At 32.9% G+C, this 19,623-nt stretch overlaps 1 protein-coding gene across 2 annotated transcripts; it reads left to right on the top strand.

Annotated features, from left to right (window-relative positions):
* Window positions 1-10,919: 10,919 nt before the first annotated feature.
* LOC132614495 (protein indeterminate-domain 5, chloroplastic-like) lies at window positions 10,920-19,139 on the top strand. Of its 2 annotated transcripts, none has more exons than XM_060328955.1 (6): window positions 10,920-11,179; window positions 11,280-11,483; window positions 12,182-12,581; window positions 16,359-17,041; window positions 17,723-18,017; window positions 18,742-19,139. In XM_060328955.1, the coding sequence occupies exons 2-5, from the start codon at window positions 11,306-11,308 to the stop codon at window positions 17,998-18,000; spliced, it is 1,539 nt and encodes a 512-aa protein (XP_060184938.1). In that variant the 5' UTR covers window positions 10,920-11,179; window positions 11,280-11,305; the 3' UTR covers window positions 18,001-18,017; window positions 18,742-19,139. The 2 variants fall into 2 exon arrangements, 1 of the variants encoding a protein (XP_060184938.1); XR_009572319.1 differs by having other exon boundaries at window positions 10,922-11,179; window positions 17,723-18,061.
* Window positions 19,140-19,623: the final 484 nt, after the last annotated feature.

Here is a 19,623-nt window from a genome sequence, read left to right as displayed (position 1 = left end):
GATACGGTGGCGTATATCCATTGAAGGACCACCACATCTAGCCGTTTCCAGAGCGGAAGGTTAGCCGCCTTTGTTGCGTTGTACGCGGTGAGTTCAGTGGTGTCAGTTGGTGGTATGATGTGTTCAAGTACGGAGTGGACGCGGGCTAGAACTTTAAATAGTGTCGCCCATTCGTGATAATGGCTGGTTTCCATGTCTAGAGTGATTGGGATTAAAGATTTCACATTTGTGATGGTTAAAGCAGAATGGAAATATTTGTTGTCAGCCATTGAAGAGAGAAGAGGGAGGAGGAAGGGGTGGCAGCTACAGCTAGGGTTAGGAGAGAAGAGGGAGGTGGACGGCTAGGGTTTAAGAAGTTAGGGTTTTTAGGAGAAACCTAGTCTGATACCATGTAGGAAATCAATCCGTGATTTGTATTGATGTATGAAAGTCATTATATACAAAGTAGGTATCTCCCTATCAGAATGATACTAGGCTAAATAATCGTTTCCACCATACCCTGTCTCCTCCAGTCCTCCACTTCACTCTTGTCCCCCCCCCCCCCCGCTCCTCTCTCTCTTCTTCGCAACAAACCCTAGAATCGCCCTATAAATAATCGTTTCTAAATCATCAAAGGGGGGATTTTTTTGGATTCAGCAAATTCCCAAACAGCCGATTTTCTTTCAGTTCAAGAAATCCCCTGCGAAATATTTTGTTTAGTTGTCACAATATCGCAAAAATATCGAATCAAAAATACTCAAACGATTTTTCGTCTGTTCTGTGGTTGTTGCGAATCCGAGTTTCGCAACCTCGAATTTGAAGTGTTTCGAGTGTGAATCGAAGACCCGCACCCACTTCGCTGCATCCGAAAAAGGTCGGTAAACATCTTCCTTCATGAATTTATCAGTGAATTAAATGTTTCCTGTCTGTCTTATGTGTTGTATGCGTTTCATATGCTTGCTGGTTAGTTGAAAATTAGTCTAATAGTTGTTGAGAGCAACTGATGTTATGTTGGCCTCTGTTTAGGTTAGGCCAATGAGGTTTCATATATGTCTAGTATATAAATTAGTTGGTTAGTTTGGCCTTGATGTGTTAGTTGCAGTTAATGAGGGTCAGCATACACGTTAGTTCTGTTTCAGTCTATCTACCTATGTTAGCATACAATAGCAAGTCTTAAGTTGGCAAATCAGATTTAGCTTAATGACAATTATTTCGTGATATGTTCATTATGTGTCAGTTGGCTATGTACGCTCGTGGGAAATCTAAATACCCTTCATACGATTTATTTGCTATTAGCTTAATTCATAATGGACATTCCTGTAATCTGGAATCAGCAAATCTTGATCTGTAGTTTGTAGTTAGTCGCCTGAGTTTAGTTATGTGAAAAGAGGTAATGTTACATGAGTACGATTCCCCCTGGTTCCCTAATGTCCAGTTTAGATATCCCTCCTTTTCATCCTTGGTTTCAGTTGTGTTCCCTGGGCATCTGAATCTGTATGAATCTGTTCTGTTTGAAAGTGTTCTGTTTCATGGCATTCATTGATGTTCAGTTATCAATCTTGCTGAGTCTCATCTGTTTAAGTTCATTTATGAGCATTGTGTGAATCATATGAGTATACATCATTAGGAGATATTTCGTTTTAAAATCTGTATGAATTGTGAATCTGTTGCATCTAAGTGATATGTGGGAATCATGCTAGAAGTATTTATAGGTTCATTTTGGGTCTCACTCCTAGTTAATTTGGCTAATGGTTAGTTCGGCATATTTGTTGCAGATGCTCACATTGGTGGAACTTAATCTAATATGACCTAGTCGATCTAGTATGAATCAGTTAAATAGTCACATATCCAGCTTTTATTTGGGATCATGTTGGATTGGCTTAATTATTAGCCTTTGATCACTTATCTAAGAACTCAATAAAGAAAGTTTTAAACTGTGAAACTCGATCTATGTCATTGTGTTGAGGTTATAGACCTGAGGATGGGTCCTAATTTCCTAATTTTTGTAGTGGTATGTGGTTCATCTGAACTGCTTGATCTTGATTCTCAGTTTAAAAGAATTTTAACTGGATGGAAATCCAGACTTTAGTCCCTGGTCCATCCTATTCGTCATTCTTTTCTAGGGCATTGTTTGGAAGGATAGTATCGGTTTTAGCTTAAGGAGTTTGATTCCAGTGCTTGATAAAAAAGGAAATTCAGGTTCTTAATCTCAGTTAAGAAACCCTGTTGGTCTTCATGAGTTGTTTGCACACGCAGATATAAAGAGTTGGTCCTGTTTGTATATGCATGAATACTCCCATATACCTCATTCGAATTCTGCCTGTGACGTACACCTGCATGCTTGTCTGTTTTATTCTGCGTGTTCTGAATTGTTTTAAATGGAATATAGAGTGTTGGATTGCTACATTCAGTTAAGGTTTTCGAAAGTCATTAAGTTGTTAATAGACTGTTTAAAAAAGGCATGTTGTGTTCCTGCCTGTTCATTTTTATGCCTTCACGTTGCAAGCAGGTCATATTTGATAGTATATATGTATACATGAGGTATACTCGATTATATACCGCATATACGTGAACTGCTTCGAGTATATATTTTGCATATTGATCTTATTCATCTAATTGTATCCTAATCCTTTTTTCTTTCATTTTATGCATGACCACCGCATATGAGTCTGAGGGACTCGTCTCCTTTCGCATTCGATGTTGGGCTAAAGCCCAACGAAATCCTCTCGAGTCATTCCCCATCAGTCTATCCGCAACAGCATAAAAAAATATTATTGGGCCTAAGCCCACACAGCAGTAGCAACAGTCCATAGCAGAAAAAGAAGTACTGGGCCAAAGCCCAATAAGCATGAACAGTCGCAGCAGCCTTTAAAATGCGCTGAGCCCATTCCCAACAGCAGCAGTCCTAGAAAATGGGCCAAGCCCATTTAATTTTATTTATGCCTCTGCGTTATTTTGTGCCTTTGACTTGTATATTATTTGACTAACACTTTTCTTATTGCGCTTTCCCTTAGCTTAGGTGAATTATGGAAATTAGTATGAATAGTTTCTCTTAGTAATGGGTAGATAATTTAAGGAAGTTAATGACTAATTCCATAAGTTTTTATTCTCTTCTTTTCATGTTAAAATTATTTATAGTATTTATTATTTGGAATAATTGATTGGCAAAATGACACGAATATATATTTTAAGTAAAAGAAAATCGTATTTTATCATAAAGTTTCAAAACGCCACTAATACGCAAAAATATAAATTCAAGCATATTTTATAAATAACCCTTTCAAGTTCGAATCAATCACGCATATTTTCTGCTAAGCATAGTTATCATAGTTAATAAGAAATGAGAAAGAAAATTCACCTCCTTTTGCTTTCCATTTAAAAAATAGTCTAGATTTTTCTACATAGTCATATTCATGTCACGCTATCTTATTCAAAGTTCAAATTTGCGAAGTCTTCTATTAAAACTATTACTCATATGCAAATTATCTTTTATAAGTTTTATTTTAAAATAGTATTAGTATTTAAAATCATATCAACATATCTTTAAGTGTTATTTAGCATTTCAAATCTTCTGTTAAACGGCATTTGAAATTTCCTTTCTATATAAATTATCATATTTTCTATCAATCTTATTCTAGCTAATATTTCTCATTTAAAGCCTTAGTAATACCTATAAGTATTATTTTAAATAGCATTATTACATTTTTTTTCTTTTAAAACCTTAGCAATAATTTACAAATTATTTTCTTAATATTATATTTGCGTTTAGTCTATATTAATTAACCTAAGTTTAGTCGGATAACCGTAAGTTAACGGATTCTAAAGGATGTCTAACCCCTTCCCTTTAGGATAATATAGAGCCCTTACCTAGAATCACACTGGTTAAACAGACTATTATTTGAGGTTTAGTTTTAACTTTGCCTTAGTTAATCTCTAGGTGTCCTAATTCACCGTTAAATTAATTAGGTGGCGACTCCTTAAAACAAATAAAACAGGAATCACCAATATGTTGTACTCCGGTTAAAATGGGGTATGACAGTACACGTACTTGGTAAACAAGTAACTTGCCAACCAAGTATTTGTCTTGGCCAATAAGTAAATTGCCATTTCTCCAAGTAATACCAAAATATTTTAAAATCTTTAAAATATCACTACAATCCCCCACTATTTTAAAGAATTTTTAAATAGAAGAGTAAAACTTGCTGGATTTGTATGTCTGAAATGCAGTAGGTTTGGTGCCTTTTGGGCTATGAACCAAACTTAGACTGATAAAATTTAACTTACAGAATTACTGGTGAAATATAAAATTTCTATGAACCAATAATTCTTGTGGTAAGTCAGAGACTTTATCAATCACATTTCGACTCCGTAATTTTGTTGTTCAACGCGGTTTTGCGCCCTAGGCCATGCGCGTGCCTGGTTATTCATGAGAGCTCTAGAGACTAGGCTAATGTCTCATAGGAGCGGCCCCACTCCACTCTCATATAGGTGAATTCATCAACTGTATACTGCTTTAAATACACCATCCATAAGAACTATGAATTCATTAAGAGTTAATAACTCATCCTCACAATTAGTAGCAGTTCAAGCACTCTCTTTAAGTGCGCAGAGCCAATATCGACTTGTTATTATCCATATGAACCTACTTCATGGGATCTCCAATCACATAGGTTGGGTTACCATCTCTATTGACAATCATATGGCCTTAACCCCATCTCTTTTGATGTTTGAAGAATTAATTTTCTTCCCACGGGTTTAGTTAGTGAATCGGCCAAATTCATTCCATCTCTCAGCAGCTGCTTAACGACATCATGTCTCAATTTCATGTGTCTGCTCTTACAATTATAAGATTTATTCTTTCCAATAACTATTGCTGCTTGGCAATCACAATGCATAAACATAGGAGGCAACTCATCCTTCGTTGAAGGGATATTCGCTAAGAAAATTTCTAAGCCACTCAGCCTCAGAACCAGCTAACTCCAGAGCTACAAACTCTGACTCCATAGTCGATCCAGCAATGATAGTCTGCTTAGCTGATTTCCACGATATTGCACCCCCACCAAGGGTGAACACATAGCCACTAGTGGATTTTGTCTCATCTGAATCAGAGATCCAGGTTGCATCACAATACCCTTCTAAAGTAGAGGAAAATCCACTATACATAATACCATAATTCATGGTTCCTCTCAAATATTTCATCAGTCTAATCAATGCAGACCAATGCTCATGATTGGGATTATGAGTATATCTACTCAGTCTACACACAACATAGGCTATATCAGGCCTTGTAAAATTCATTAAATACATCAGACTCCCAATAATCTGTGCATATTTAGACTGAGCAACTGGGTCACCACTATTCTTTTTCAATTGAGAGTTAGCATCATAAGGAGTGGCCGCAGGTGTCACCTCAAAACATTCAAACTTCTTAAGAAGTCTCTCCACATAATGTTCTTGTGACAGAAATATATTATCATCACTCCTTATAACTTTAACTCCCAATATCATATTTACTTCACCCAGATCTTTCATATCAAAACTAGTAGACAAAAATAATTTGGTACTTTCCACAATATTTAAATTTGTACCAAATATGAGCATGTCATCAACATATAAGCATATTATAACATAATCTTTGTCTACCATTTTAGTATAAACGCATTTATCCACCTCAACAGAAGAAAAAACGTCTCTCAATAAGATTTGACCAAATTTCTCATGCCACTGTTTAGGAGCTTGCTTAAGGTCATAAAGTGATTTCACTAATTTACAAACTTTATTTTCTTGTCCAGTAACAATACATCCCTCAGGTTGAACCATATAAATCTCTTCTTCTAAATCACCATTTAAGAAAGCTGTTTGTACATCCATTTGATGGATAAAGAGCTTGTGAATTGATGCTAAGACAATTAAAACTCGAATAGAAGAAAGTCTAGTCATTGGTGCAAATGTATCAAAATTATCAATATTTTGCTTTTGAGAAAATCCTTTTGCAACTAAACGAGCTTTATATTTATTTATAGAGCCATCAGGATTAAGCTTCTTTTTGAAAATCCATTTACAACCAATAGGTTTTGCACCAGGAGGTAAATCAGTTAAAATCCATGTATTATTTTTCATAATGGAATCAAGTTCAACTTTTATTGCCTCTTTCCAAAACTTAGCATCAGAAGAAGATATAGCTTCAAAATAATTTGATGGTTCATTATCGACAAGAAAAGTTTGAAAATCATTTCCATAAGAAAAATATTCCTTCCTAGGCCTTTTGCTCCTTCTTAGTTCCTCATTAGAGGTAATCTCATTATTTCTTTCAACAGGTGCATGAGAAATTTATCAGACCATGGAAAAATATGTTCAAAAAATTCAGCATTCGTTGTCTCAATTATAGTATTGCAGTCAAGCACATCACTTTTCAACACAAGAAATCTGTATGCAACACTATGTTCAGCATATCTAATAAGCATACGGTCAGCAGTTTTAGAACCTATTTTTCTCTTTTTAGGTTCAACCAAGAGAACTTTAGCAAGGCATCCCCACACTTTTAAATATTTCAGATTAGGTCTATAACCTTTCCACAATTCATAAGGAGTTTTGCCAGTTCTTTTATGAGGAATCCTATTTTGTAAGTGACATGCAGATAAAATAGCTTCACCTCACAAATTATCAGGTGCATTAGAACTAACTAACATGGAGTTCATCATTTCCTTCAATGTTCTATTTTTTCTTTCAGCTACTCCATTAGACTCAGGTGAATAAGACGGAGTTATTTCATGAATAATACATTCTTTTCACAAAAAACATTTAAGGACAAATATTCTCCACCTCTATCAGATCTAATTCTCTTGATTTTTCTACTAAGCTGATTTTCAAACTCGATTTTATAAGAAATAAAAGCATTAAAAACATCATCTTTATTTCTAAGCAAGTACAACTTAGTAAATCTAGAAAAATCATCAATAAAAGTCACATAATATCTTTTACCACCTTTAGTCATAGTCTGCTTTAAATCACCTAAATCAGTGTGAGTCAAAGATAATAATTCAGTTTCTCTATTTACTGAAAAATACGACTTTTTAGTAATTTTAGTTTCAGCACATATTTCACACTTGTCAAAATTATTTGAGTCTAAACCAGATATTAAACCAAGCGACTGCATTTTCTTTATATATACAGTATTAACATGTCCTAATCTAGCATGCCACAAAGAAATAGACTCAACCATATAAGTAGAAGTAGATGCATTTTCACATATATCATTAGAAACATTAAGCACAAATAGACCACGGTTATAAGATCCTTTGCCACCAAAATATTATTTTTGGTCAACACAATCTCATTTTCTTCAAAAGAAACCTTCACCCCAACTTTTCCTAATAATCCCACAGAAATCAAATTGGTTTGGATAGTAGGAACATGCAATGCATCACTTAATGCTAGAATTTTACCAGATGTGAGTTTGAGAAGAACTTCTCCTTTTCCAAGAACTTGAGTTGTCCTTGAGTCACCAAGATAAGCAATTTCTTCTCCTTCCTCAACTTGGGTGTATGACACAAAATTATTTTTATTTACACAAATGTGCCTAGTAGCACCAGAGTCTATTACCCAGTTTCTCATATTGGCCTCAATATTTATTTCTGAAATGACCGCAATAATTATATCTTCCGCTTCAGCCAAATTTATTTTTGACTTAACGGGATTGTCATTTCTCCCAAATATTCTCTTGCACTGAGGTGTATTTTTCATGAAGGTTTTATTATTGCCTTTGGGCTTGTAACCATGTCCATTTACATATCTGAATTTTGGCATCATCATTTGGCTAAACTGTGGACACATTAATGCATCTGCATCACCATGGATATCTAGAAAGATGACGGGAACGGGAGAAGCCATGACAACACTCATGTCGGTATTATCACTAATTTCACAAGCAATATTATTTGCCATAGTTTCTTAGATTATTAGGAAAACCACAAAATAAAACCAGTACAATAATAAATAATATTTTTTGTTTAGCAAACTAATACTACTGAAAATATACTTGGAAAAATAAACATTATTACGATAATATATTTTGTAAAGATGACTTGAGTCGTGCTAGGCACTGTCCTAAGAAACTATTTTAGCAATGTAAAATGTTTCCCCAGAATTAAACAAGTCCTTCTCTAAATTTAATTAAAGGATACAGGAATCAACAAAATTAAATAATACCAACAAGTTTCAATGAAAACAAACAAAAGATCTATATATGAAAAGAGTAATAGTGGTTAAAGAACTTTTTATAAAAAAGGACACGAGATAATTAAATTGGAGCACGAGATTAGCTCTTAGTTGTTGGATGATTATTGTGAAAGCTCCTTAGGCCAATTTATAGTAGTAAAGTGGTGGAGTGCAAGTATACTTGCCATCCAAGTACATGTACTTGGTAAACAAGTAACTTGCCAACCAAGTATTTGTCTTGGCCAATAAGTAAATTGCCATTTCTCCAAGTAATACCAAAATTTTGAAAAATCTTTAAAATATCACTACATAAGTAGCCACACAAAATTTAAGGATAGTATCGTGGAATTTTAAACTATACAAGTAAAACTCAACCACCATTTGCTGGAATTCGAAACTATGAAAATGAAACTCAAAAAAAGCCGTATCCTAAAATTCAAAATTATGCAAGTGAAACTCAAGGACGACGTCATGTCAAGAAGAAGTGCAAGAACGCAAGCTTTGAAACATTTAAAACATGCCGTTGACAGAACCAAGATTTAACTTTACGGATTCTGGATTCTACCATAACTACTTATTTGATTTACTTAATTCTAAACTAACTATTTATACTTCTTTTATGAATTCTTTTTATAAATATATGACGTTCGAGCAAAATATATTGAATTCATGAATTCTAACATTCTCCCCGATTCATGAGGGTCAAGAAAGAACAAAACGAAGTTAAGTCTCTTTTTTGTTCGAACACTGCAGCTATTAATGTTCAAATTGAAGCAAAGATAAGAGTGTTGGTATTGTGATGTAATAGTCTCCCTTGGCTTAACTCATCTTCCTCTAGCACTTACATATGCTTCCTGGCAGTCGTCATCATCACTTCCCAACAAGAGCCACCGCCAAGAAAGTGGTTATTCTTTCTGAGTCTTGATAAGTCACTAGTCTCAAGTTGTATGTACATCATCAAAGAATGCGGTAGGACGTAAGACTTTATCTTAATTAGAACTTATGAATTCAAGCTAGAGCTATTTACATTTGATTTGGTTCGATTTTGAATGTTAATGGTCTAGTTTATCGTTTATCAATTTGTAAATATACTAAACCGATAATCAAACAATTAAGATATTAATTATCAGTTATGAATTATTAATTAACCAGTTAACGGTGCGTGAATATAAGTTACATCTTCATATTAATGATGACAACCTCTAAGAGAAGCAAGAGAAGCGAGTGGATAAAATCAGTGTCAGAGCGGAGCCAGAATTTTTAATTTATAGGTTCTGAATTATAATTATTTTTGCTAATTGAATTTTAGATAGATTATTTGTATGTATTTAAATAAAGCCTTTAACACAAATAAAGAATTTGAACTTTGAACTAAAGTTTTTGGGTTTTGACAAACCTGTAACAACTACTGCATGTGGCTCCATCTCTGACCGGTGTGTGACAGACGGTAAAGACAAGACTAACTTTAATCTGCCGAATTAATTAAATGGTAAATCTAACGGATTAGTCGTCTCAATAAAAAGAATATTCTTGTGGGAGACCCTATCTCAGGTAAACAAAATATACACTTTCAAATTTATAGTTAATTAAAAACATACGCTACCAAATAAAAAAATTGTTTATTCTCAAGAAGCAAATTGAATTATTTTCAAATTGTTCTTCAGTTCAATTTATCTAATTTATTATCAGATACAAATCTGAAGACTGACAGAATGGTTGTTCTTTAGCAAACAGGCTCCACAAGAACATACCTAATAAACGCAATGACACAAAATGGCAAAATGAAACTCGACAAGGACTTCACAATTCTATATACATTTGGAATATTTATTTTGACTATTATCTAGCTATACAAACATTTTTTTAAAAAGAAAATTATTATATTATCTTTTTGTATATTAAAGTGCCTCTTTCACATTGACAGCCAAGAAGAAGGTGACGAAAGAACATTTTGTCTGAGAGTGAGTAGAAGATACGAAATGAGAGAAAGGGAGGCAACGTTTGCTGGTCGATGGACCCAAATGTTACACATTAACATCACATCATCCTAGGCTAAATATTCGGAAAATATTTATTCACGTTTAATATTTACTTTATTGTACGTTAAATTACGTTAATTTATCATGATTAGCTGATGAATTGAGGTGAGAATATATCTTATTCAATTATGGTTCAATGAGAGAAATAATTTATATAAATGACATATATTGTGTAATCATTTATTTTGTGTAAACATTGAACTAAGTTGTTTATCTAGACAAAACCCCTCACCTCCTCCCAATCCTTTCAAATTTTGAGAAAATTTTGCAAAAGGAATCAATTTTTGTTTTTGTTATATACTTGCCCAATTCTTGTTATTAACTTGGATATTTTGGGATTTGTTGTTGTTTTAAATCAATTTCTTCTACGTTAAACTCACAACTTACCTTCAAATAACAAAACATAGAAGTGAATTTTCCAATAATACTATCACTAAAATTACTCACAAATGTTTTAATAATTATGGCAATATAATCGAATTAAACCTCTTTGACGTGCGCTCATCAGATATATATTAATTAATCATGATTAAGTGCGAGAAGTAATTTATACAAATGACATATTTTGTATACTTATTTATTTGGTGTAGACATCGAATCTGAGTAGTAGATTTAAGTAGTGATATGAAAGTATAAAACAGAGATAAATTAAATGAATAAGAGAGGAAAATGAGAGAGAGAAATTAAAAAGAAAAAAAAGGGTATGGATATGTGTTTGTGTATATGCATGACACCTAAAACACATATAGAGGAACCTCATAGCATCTTTTCTTGACAAATTCATTTATACCAAAAGGGTTGAAGGATAACAAAAAGAACATCAAATAGCTCATCATGGGATGAATCTCTTCCTTACTCAAAAAAAAAAAAAATACTCAGTCACTCACTTAATTTTATGTTAGCTAAAATTCATTTGCAGCAACAAGGTTGAGTTTCTTGATAAGGTTTGTGTGTGAAGCTTATTGAATTCAATTCTTTTTTTTCTTCTTTATTTTTTCCCTCCATCTCTTTGGTTGAGCTTCTTAATTTTTCTATTTAAAGCAGAAGAGGAACAAGAAATTAATTTAAAGATGGATGGAGGGTCATCATCAGCTATGTTTCTTGCAATGAGGGAAGAATTACAAAATCAACATGAGATGAATCAACAAGGAATTTTACTTCATCATCAACAGGCTCAATCCTCAACCATGGCTCAATCTCAAGCTCAAGCAACAACAAAGAAGAGAAGAAATCAACCTGGAACACCAAGCAAGTATCTAATTAATTAGACTAATTTTGTGAAAAGGGAATGCAATTCAATTTTTTGAAACAAAAGAACAAGAGAGAACATTAAATTCTTTTTTCCTTTCTTATTAATCTTCTTATGTACAAGTAAAAGCTGAAAAGGACACTAATTTAAGACTGAAATTCAAGTTTACCTTACAATTTTGAGAAAAACCCTAATTTTGATAGGTTCCTCAATTTCTTTTTTGCAAAGAAAATCACCCTTTCCACTAACGGACTATGAGGAAAAGCTAAACCGAATGACTGAAAACTCGAACCACTTAATTGACCCCTTCATATATAGTTCATTCATTAATGCTGAAATGGTAGAAGTACAAATTGCACAAGCGAAAGTATCTTTCTCTTCAAGTTTATCCGATAAAATCTATTTTTGTAAGTTTCCACCATTTATAGATGATGGACTATAAGGGAAGAAGGCGAATGAAAACCGACTAAAAATCCAGCCATTCGACTTATCTCTTCATAGTCCATTTATTAAGGTTGGGATGACTGGAACAAAACAGAAATGAAAAGAAAAACGTCTCTCTTCATTTTTATGTGTTGGCTTCATAAATATGGAGTAATATTTTGTAAGTTTCCACCATAGTTGATGTACATATTCATTAAATATTTTGTCATTAGAATTTTGTTTTTTACCCTTTTTTTTGTGGTGGGATGAACAGATCCAGACGCAGAAGTGATAGCATTATCACCATATACCCTAATGGCAACAAACAGATACTTATGTGAGGTATGCAACAAAGGATTCCAAAGAGAACAAAATTTACAACTCCACAGAAGAGGACACAATTTGCCTTGGAAGCTAAAGCAAAAGAATCCAAATGAAGTAGCAAAACGCAAGGTGTATCTTTGTCCAGAACCAACATGTGTTCACCATGAACCTAGCAGAGCACTTGGTGACCTCACTGGGGTTAAAAAACATTACTTCAGAAAACATGGTGAGAAGAAATACAAGTGTGAGAAGTGTTCAAAGAAGTATGCTGTTCAGTCTGATTGGAAAGCACATAGCAAAACCTGTGGCACTCGTGAGTATAGATGTGATTGTGGCACTCTTTTCTCAAGGTACGGAATTCCTCGCTAATTTAGTGCAAGACTGTTCGCACCTAACTGGATTTTTTTGATAATAATCCGTCACTAATTCATCGTAGAATAGGATTAATGATAATTTTTCATTGTTTAGCGATAGAAGTTATCCGTCCGCCGCTAATTTTTTTATTTTTTTTAGTGAACTCGATCGTCTATCTAGCTTTTTTTATTTTTTATTTTTATTTTTTTTATTTAGTGGCCTAAATTTTTTTATTAGGGTTAATTACTAAATCTCGTCGTTATTGACTTAACAACAGAACCTATGACAATCGAATATTTGATTATTATCGACTTTTATGAACCATTTTTCTGCTAATAGTACTAACATATTTAAGGCTACAAGTTTTTAAAAAAAAAATCATTACTTTCTTAAATTTTGTATTCAGTCAAACTACGTTATACAATAAATTACTTAAAACAGACGGAATATATATATATTTTTTTTGAAGTGCACGCTATTGTTTCTAGTGATTTTGAGTCATGTCTTAGTCTTGAAATGTGACTGATCGTCCTTTCGGACCAGCTATTGATTATTTGAAATTTGGTTTTTCTTGTTTTTTTTTATTTGAAGTCGTGACTGTGTAGTTGTTACACACATGAAGTGAATTAAGCTTTGGCATATTCTTTGGGTTTTAGGGCTAATTTTAGATTCCCCAGGTGATGAAATAGAGGAGAAATGAAAGGAAAAAGTTTTCTACGGTTACAAGATTCTCCTTTTGAACTCATTTTTTTCACCTTTTTCTCTTATCTTCTTTCTTTTTGTTTGGTCTTTGTTTTTTGGTTTTGTACACTTGTAGGTTTTTGTTTTTTTCTTTGATCTTTACTGGCATAGACAATGTGTACACGTGAAACTATCCTTGAGAAACCATGGTCGTATATTTTTTTGTTTTCTTACCATGGTACATATTCTTTCTCTTTTTCTCTATGGACTCTCATTTTGTTAGAAACAAGTTATTCCAAAATTATAATAATGACTAGGATAGAGGTATAATATAAAATATATACTTGGTTTAAACCGGATAAATGGGGATAAAATTTCATTTCTAATTTTAACTTTGTGTTTTTTTTTTTTTTTTAAAAGAAACTTAGGGGGGAAAGTTTTGGAGGAGGACAATGTGTCATTTTTTATCTCGGAATTAGTAATGACATGATTATTCACTCCTTCCGGATCAAAAACAGTGTTTACTTAACAATTTGCACGCCCCTTAAGAAAATACTAATCCTTAGACCAAAATAGATAATTTGACTAAACTATCCATAATTAAATATATTGGGATTTGATCACTTAACACTTAATAAGGGCAATTTTGGAAGAATAATGTTTATTGTTTCTTGATTTGGTAATTAGTGGACACTCTTTTTGAACGAAAAAAAAGGGTAAGTGGACACTCTTTTTGATCCGGAGGGAGTATCCTGGATAGAGATAAAATGTCACTACTAAAAAATTACTCCCTCCAGATAGAAAAAAGTGTCCACACTTAGCATTTTTTTCTTGGGTCAAAAAAAGTTTTCACTTATTAAACCAAGAAACAATTAACCTTTATCTTTCCAGATTTGCCCCTATTAAGTGTTATGTGATCAAATCCCAATGCCTATTTAATTAGGGGTAGTTTAGTCAATTTACGTATTTTTTTCTTGGAGTGAGTAGTTTCTTAAGGGGCGTGCAAATTGCTAAGTAGGCTCTTTTTTTTTATCCGAAGGGAGTATTATTTTCCCACTAAAAAAATGCTCAGTGGCTATTTCCATTGAATGTGGTCAGAAAAACATAAATAATAGTGTTTTCACACGGAAAAATTACAAAGTTTCCCAGCATTTTAATTTCCAATGAGCTGGTTCGGTAGGAATGAGCTGGGAATATGATGTTTTATAACACAAATTTTTTCACTGAATATCGATGAGAAAATCCTCTATTTCTATTAATGTGTGCTAATCATGATATTGCGGAATTATAATCTTTTATTCACCAACCCAACGACCAGAGAGTCTGTCTCTCCTAGGAACCATCGTGCTTTTCCGTTACATTTACCTTTACAACTTATTCACGTGTTGCTATGTCCATGCAGAAATGGTCACCTTTGCCAGGTTTTGTTCTCTTTCTTAATTGGTTGGCTAGATGTGTATTGTTCTGAATTTTTGCAGCCAGCCCTTTTCATGATAGTACTAATATTTTAGACCCCTTTGTCATTTGATACCAGCTGATCAGACGAATTTAAAATATAGAGGTAGCAAATTACTTTATTATATATACTGTATCTTTTTATAATATTAGTTTGCATATATGTATATGTTCAGTTTAACCTATAAGACCCGTCCTAAATTCTCCTCTACTTAACAAATATAGCTTCCCTTTTAAAAATCAGCCTTGGTGATCTATCTTCCTTCTCTTAGGCCCCTAGACTCTAAAATAATATTTGGAATTTCTCCTTTATTTACACAAATTGTTTGTACGATATTTTGGAATTGTATGAACAAGTAAAAAGGAATGGAAAGAATAGCAGAAAGGGATTTCTTCACTTTAATTAAATGATTTTTATGACTGGCAGTTTCATTTATTGAAGATTATGCAATTCACTTCTTTGATTTGATATTTAATTTCTCAATTTCTTCTGTTTCATTAGTTTGTTTATTTATTGCGGAAAGTTCATTCTCACCATTCATTACCCAAACTTGGCAATATATTATTTGACCATCCTTGATTATGTTTCTGTCAATTTTGGCAATTATATTCCTCATTTTCTTCTCTCTTTTTTGTAACTTATTTTTTTTTCATCTCTTCCCTCATAACTTTGTTTTTGTATATTATGTTATTCTCCCACCAACATTAATTTAACAATGACATGGCCGCAAAAAACTAGCTTGAATTTATTGAATGTTGTACCTGTAAATGCATTTATAATTTCATTTTTATCTCCAAATTTTGTCCTTAATTAGCTTTTCCACAAAACTTTCTCCTTGGTCAACTTGACAGGTTTTCTTTTCTATAATGGGACCACTTCTCAAACTTTGAGTCATTTTCAAGTCAATTTCCTTGACTAGTTTCGGTAAATTCAATTGTATGGTAATCATATGCTACGTAAAGTTTTTACTTAGACTAGCTAAAGAAAATATTCTTGTAGTTGTTGCTACAACCGTCCATAATTTGTTTTAGTCCCAAAAACATGCGATTGTCATTGTCATTAGTTGCAGGACAATTTGAATTGGATTTAACTTAGTAATATTGAATTTAACATATTTTAATTTCCAAGTAACTACTCTCACTTATTATGAAATGTTACGTGTATTATTTTTAGAATGATTTGATATCAATGCATATAGAAGTTATATAATGTCCCAATTGGACATGAGAGCCTTAACTGGAATCTTCTTTCTTTAATTTTTGGTCATTTCAATTTCAGCTAACCTACTTCATCTAAATTGTCCCTCTTCTTCTTCTTCTTCTTATTGTTTACTTTTATTTTCTAATTATACATAAGTGGCACAGGTAGGGGTAGGGGAGGATTACAAGGTGGAGAATCCATCCCTCACCAATAAAAAAAAAATTAAAGTAACCAACCAACTGAGCTACTAAAATTTTCTTTCTCTTTATTTTTTTCACCTTGGGTTTATGTGTTATTTTTGGAATTTAGGTCATACTATACACATTGACAGCTTAAACTTTTCTTTTTTATATCATATCATCAGTATAAATAGTTCTTGTATTATCAGTGCATAGAACTTAAAGTCTTAATAATTTTTTCATTTATTTTTACACAGGCGTGACAGTTTCATCACACATAGAGCCTTTTGTGATGCCCTTGCTCAAGAAAGTACAAGAAATCCACCCACCCTGAGTGCCATTGGCAACCAATTCTTATATGGAAATAGCAACAACATAAATTTGGGCTTGTCCAAATTGGGTTCCAGTATTAACAACACAAAGACTAATGGTTGTCAATTTGATAACAACCTCATTATTGGAACACCCATTGGCTCTTCTTCTTCCTTTTTCCTTCAAGAATCAAATCAAGATTATGCCAACATGAAGCCAATGGTCCATGGCCTAATGCAACTCCCTAATCTTGATCAGAACAATAATAATACTCCTAGTATGTTTGGCCTCAATTTTTTCCAGAACAATAGCAGCAATATTGGTGTTGGCAATAGCAATAATTTGTCCACAAGTGGTATTTTGGGTGATCACAATAATATTAGTTGTTCAATGCCTTCACTTTATGGCTCACAAGTTGAGAATAGTAGTACTTGTTCAGCTGCACCAGTAATGTCAGCCACAGCACTTCTTCAAAAGGCAGCTCAAATTGGATCTACTACAAGTAATATTAGCACCAATGCTACATTGCTCAAAGCCTTTGGAAGTACTAATACTGGTATAGATGGTTCATCTTCTAGTGGCACAAAATCTGATCACCAAGCTCTCAACTGTGGCAATGACATTTCAGGTGTGACATTTTTGCATTTTTTTTCGAATTTCTTATTGGCAGAGGTGGATTCATGACTGATATTCAACGGATTCAATCGTTAAGTTCTTACCGCATACTATTAGTTAAGATTTAGCGCTTTTTCACATATATATTTATGCTCGGTGTTTAAAATATACTAGACTTAGTTGAACCCCTTATTTTTTTTTTGAACCCCTTTAATTATATACTCCCTTTATCTCATTTTATATGTCAAATTTCTTTTTAGTCTGTCTCAAAAAGAATAATACATTTACTTATTTAGCAATAATGTAACTTTAAAATTCTCATTTTACTTACAGCGACAGAAATGTCTATAGCATATTTTAGACGATAAAAACTTATAACCTGAACTAGGTGTTTACCCTAAACTAATAGATATATGATATGTATTTGCGCATGGACTTATAGCTACCACTTAATCATGGTTAATTAATATCACCTCACTGTATCACTTAACTATAGTAAGTTAACACAGCATAATCAATAAGTACGAGTAATTAAGTAATTACCTATTTTCAAAAGTTTGTCTTTCTTGAACTTGTACTTGATTAAACGTCATCACTTAAATTGAGACACGTGAAATATTACGTTTGTGTCTACTTGTTATATTTCTTGCTCCACCACTAACTTAATGATATAACCACTTGCATGACCTGGTAGATGGTGTAATGAATGCTTATGGAGGTGGATCACAAGGGTACAATACAGCAACCAAGTTAAGTTTTGAGCAGCATCAACCACCTCAGAAGAAACAATTAACCAGAGATTTCCTTGGAGTTGGAGAGATAGTAAGAAGTATGAGTGGAGGATTTAGTAGCCAAAGAGAACAACAACAACAACAACAGCAGCATAATGGATTGAACATGATGAGCTCATTATTTGATCCAGAGAGAAATCAAAGCCAGCTGAGTTTTGGAAATGCTGGCAATTTTCAATGACTTGTTCAGGAGAAAAGGTAAAAGTTAAATGAAGAAAGAAGGAAAGCACAGGAAAGTACAGGTACAAGTTTAAAAAATTTAAAAATATTTCTTAGTCATGAAATATAATGAGAAAAATGGAAATTTTATTCGCATCTGGATATGTGTGCTTGTCTCTGTGTCTTTCCTTTTGTGTCTGATCTGTTAAGTTTCCTAACAACCAATATATGATTTTGTTGTGAAATTGTATCAAATTGTCCATTATAGAAGAGTGAAAATAGTTGGTTTACTAGTTCTGGAGCAATAATTAGTTTTATCGGTGTTGCCTGTTGGTTCAAGGGATGATCTTCATATTATGTTTCTAGAGGTAAATTATAATGTTTGAGGAACTTTGATTACATTTTACAAGTGCATTAATAGTGAAAATATTTATAGCAAATATATAGAATCATTTTAGAACTCTCTAGGTGAACAATCTCGCGTAATTTTTCTTTTATGATCGAATGGATAATGATGATTCATATATCGAATCTACCCACCATGGATCAAAATTGAGAAGTGATAGATGTTGTACGACTTTGTGGTAAAATATGAAATTTAAAGTTAAATTATTTTTAAATATAAAAGAGTATGATTTTTTTAACAAACTAAAAAGGAAAGTGCATCATATAAATTAGGATGAAAGAAGTAATATGTATATGTCTGCGTGTTCGTATGTGCATCCTGGCATCCTTATTGATTAATTTACGATTATTTTTGCAGGGTATGCATGTATGTTTGGAAGGAGGAGAATATTAAGCATGAAGCAGATAGCTGTAATTTGAAGTTTTTTTTCCAAGGTTTTAGCAGACAATTAGAAAACTTGCTTCAGGGGATAGCTTTAGAAAACCAAAAAAAAAAGAACTTTCTTTGTTATTATTTTTTTTTCTTTTTACTCGTTAAGACCTTTTTTTGTCCTTTTGGTTGTTGTGTTCTATAGTTTTGACCCTATTTCTTTAGTCCTTTCTTTTTGGTTTTCGAACTGTTCTGGAAAATAGGACATGACACAGACAATATATAGCTTTCTTAAGAAACTCTTTACATCTAGATGACTTCAATCCTTGTTTATAAATTTGATCATCAGATGACATATCTAGACGAATGTTTTTATAACGTTTTAATTACCTTTTTTATTTGTTCTCTGGAGACTATATATTACTCCATATACTTGATCTTGTCCACAAGGCATATAGATAGAAGATTGGTCTAGTTGACTCGACATATAGGAATAGGATGTTGGCTTGATTTCAAAAAATGATGTTTGTTATTACTTTCAATCTTAAACTTGTCATACTCGTCATATTTTATCGTGACCCCAGTTAAGCTTAACAAGCTTCTAATCACGAGTCGAATTGTCAATGTAAGTGTTCATTACTAGTTTCAATGGTCGCCTAAGTTTGTATACCGTGAAATTAATCAAGATGTACGCAAATTGACTCGAATATTACGATTGTTTTAAAAAAAAAAATGATCGCCGAATATATTATATATGCCAAAAATAATTATGATTAGGGGACCAATGACTCCCCATGCCGCGTTGATTGTAAAAAAGTGACTCATTCATAGTGATGCTAAACATGCTTTTGATAAACCTGTTGGTGAAAT

Source organism: Lycium barbarum, chromosome 10 (assembly GCF_019175385.1).
Source record: "Lycium barbarum isolate Lr01 chromosome 10, ASM1917538v2, whole genome shotgun sequence".
Lineage (NCBI taxonomy): Eukaryota > Viridiplantae > Streptophyta > Magnoliopsida > Solanales > Solanaceae > Lycium > Lycium barbarum.
The sequence above is the reverse complement of the archived record's forward strand: the minus strand, read 5'-3'. Positions and strand labels throughout refer to the sequence as shown.

Coding starts and splice junctions, on each gene's coding strand:
- LOC132614495 (XM_060328955.1), top strand. CDS start 11,306: ATGGATGGAGGGTCATCATCAGCTATGTTTCTTGCAATGAGGGAAGAA. Junction 11,484..12,181: donor AAATCAACCTGGAACACCAA/GCAAGTATCTAA, acceptor TGGGATGAACAG/ATCCAGACGCAGAAGTGATA. Junction 12,582..16,358: donor TGTGGCACTCTTTTCTCAAG/GTACGGAATTCC, acceptor ATTTTTACACAG/GCGTGACAGTTTCATCACAC.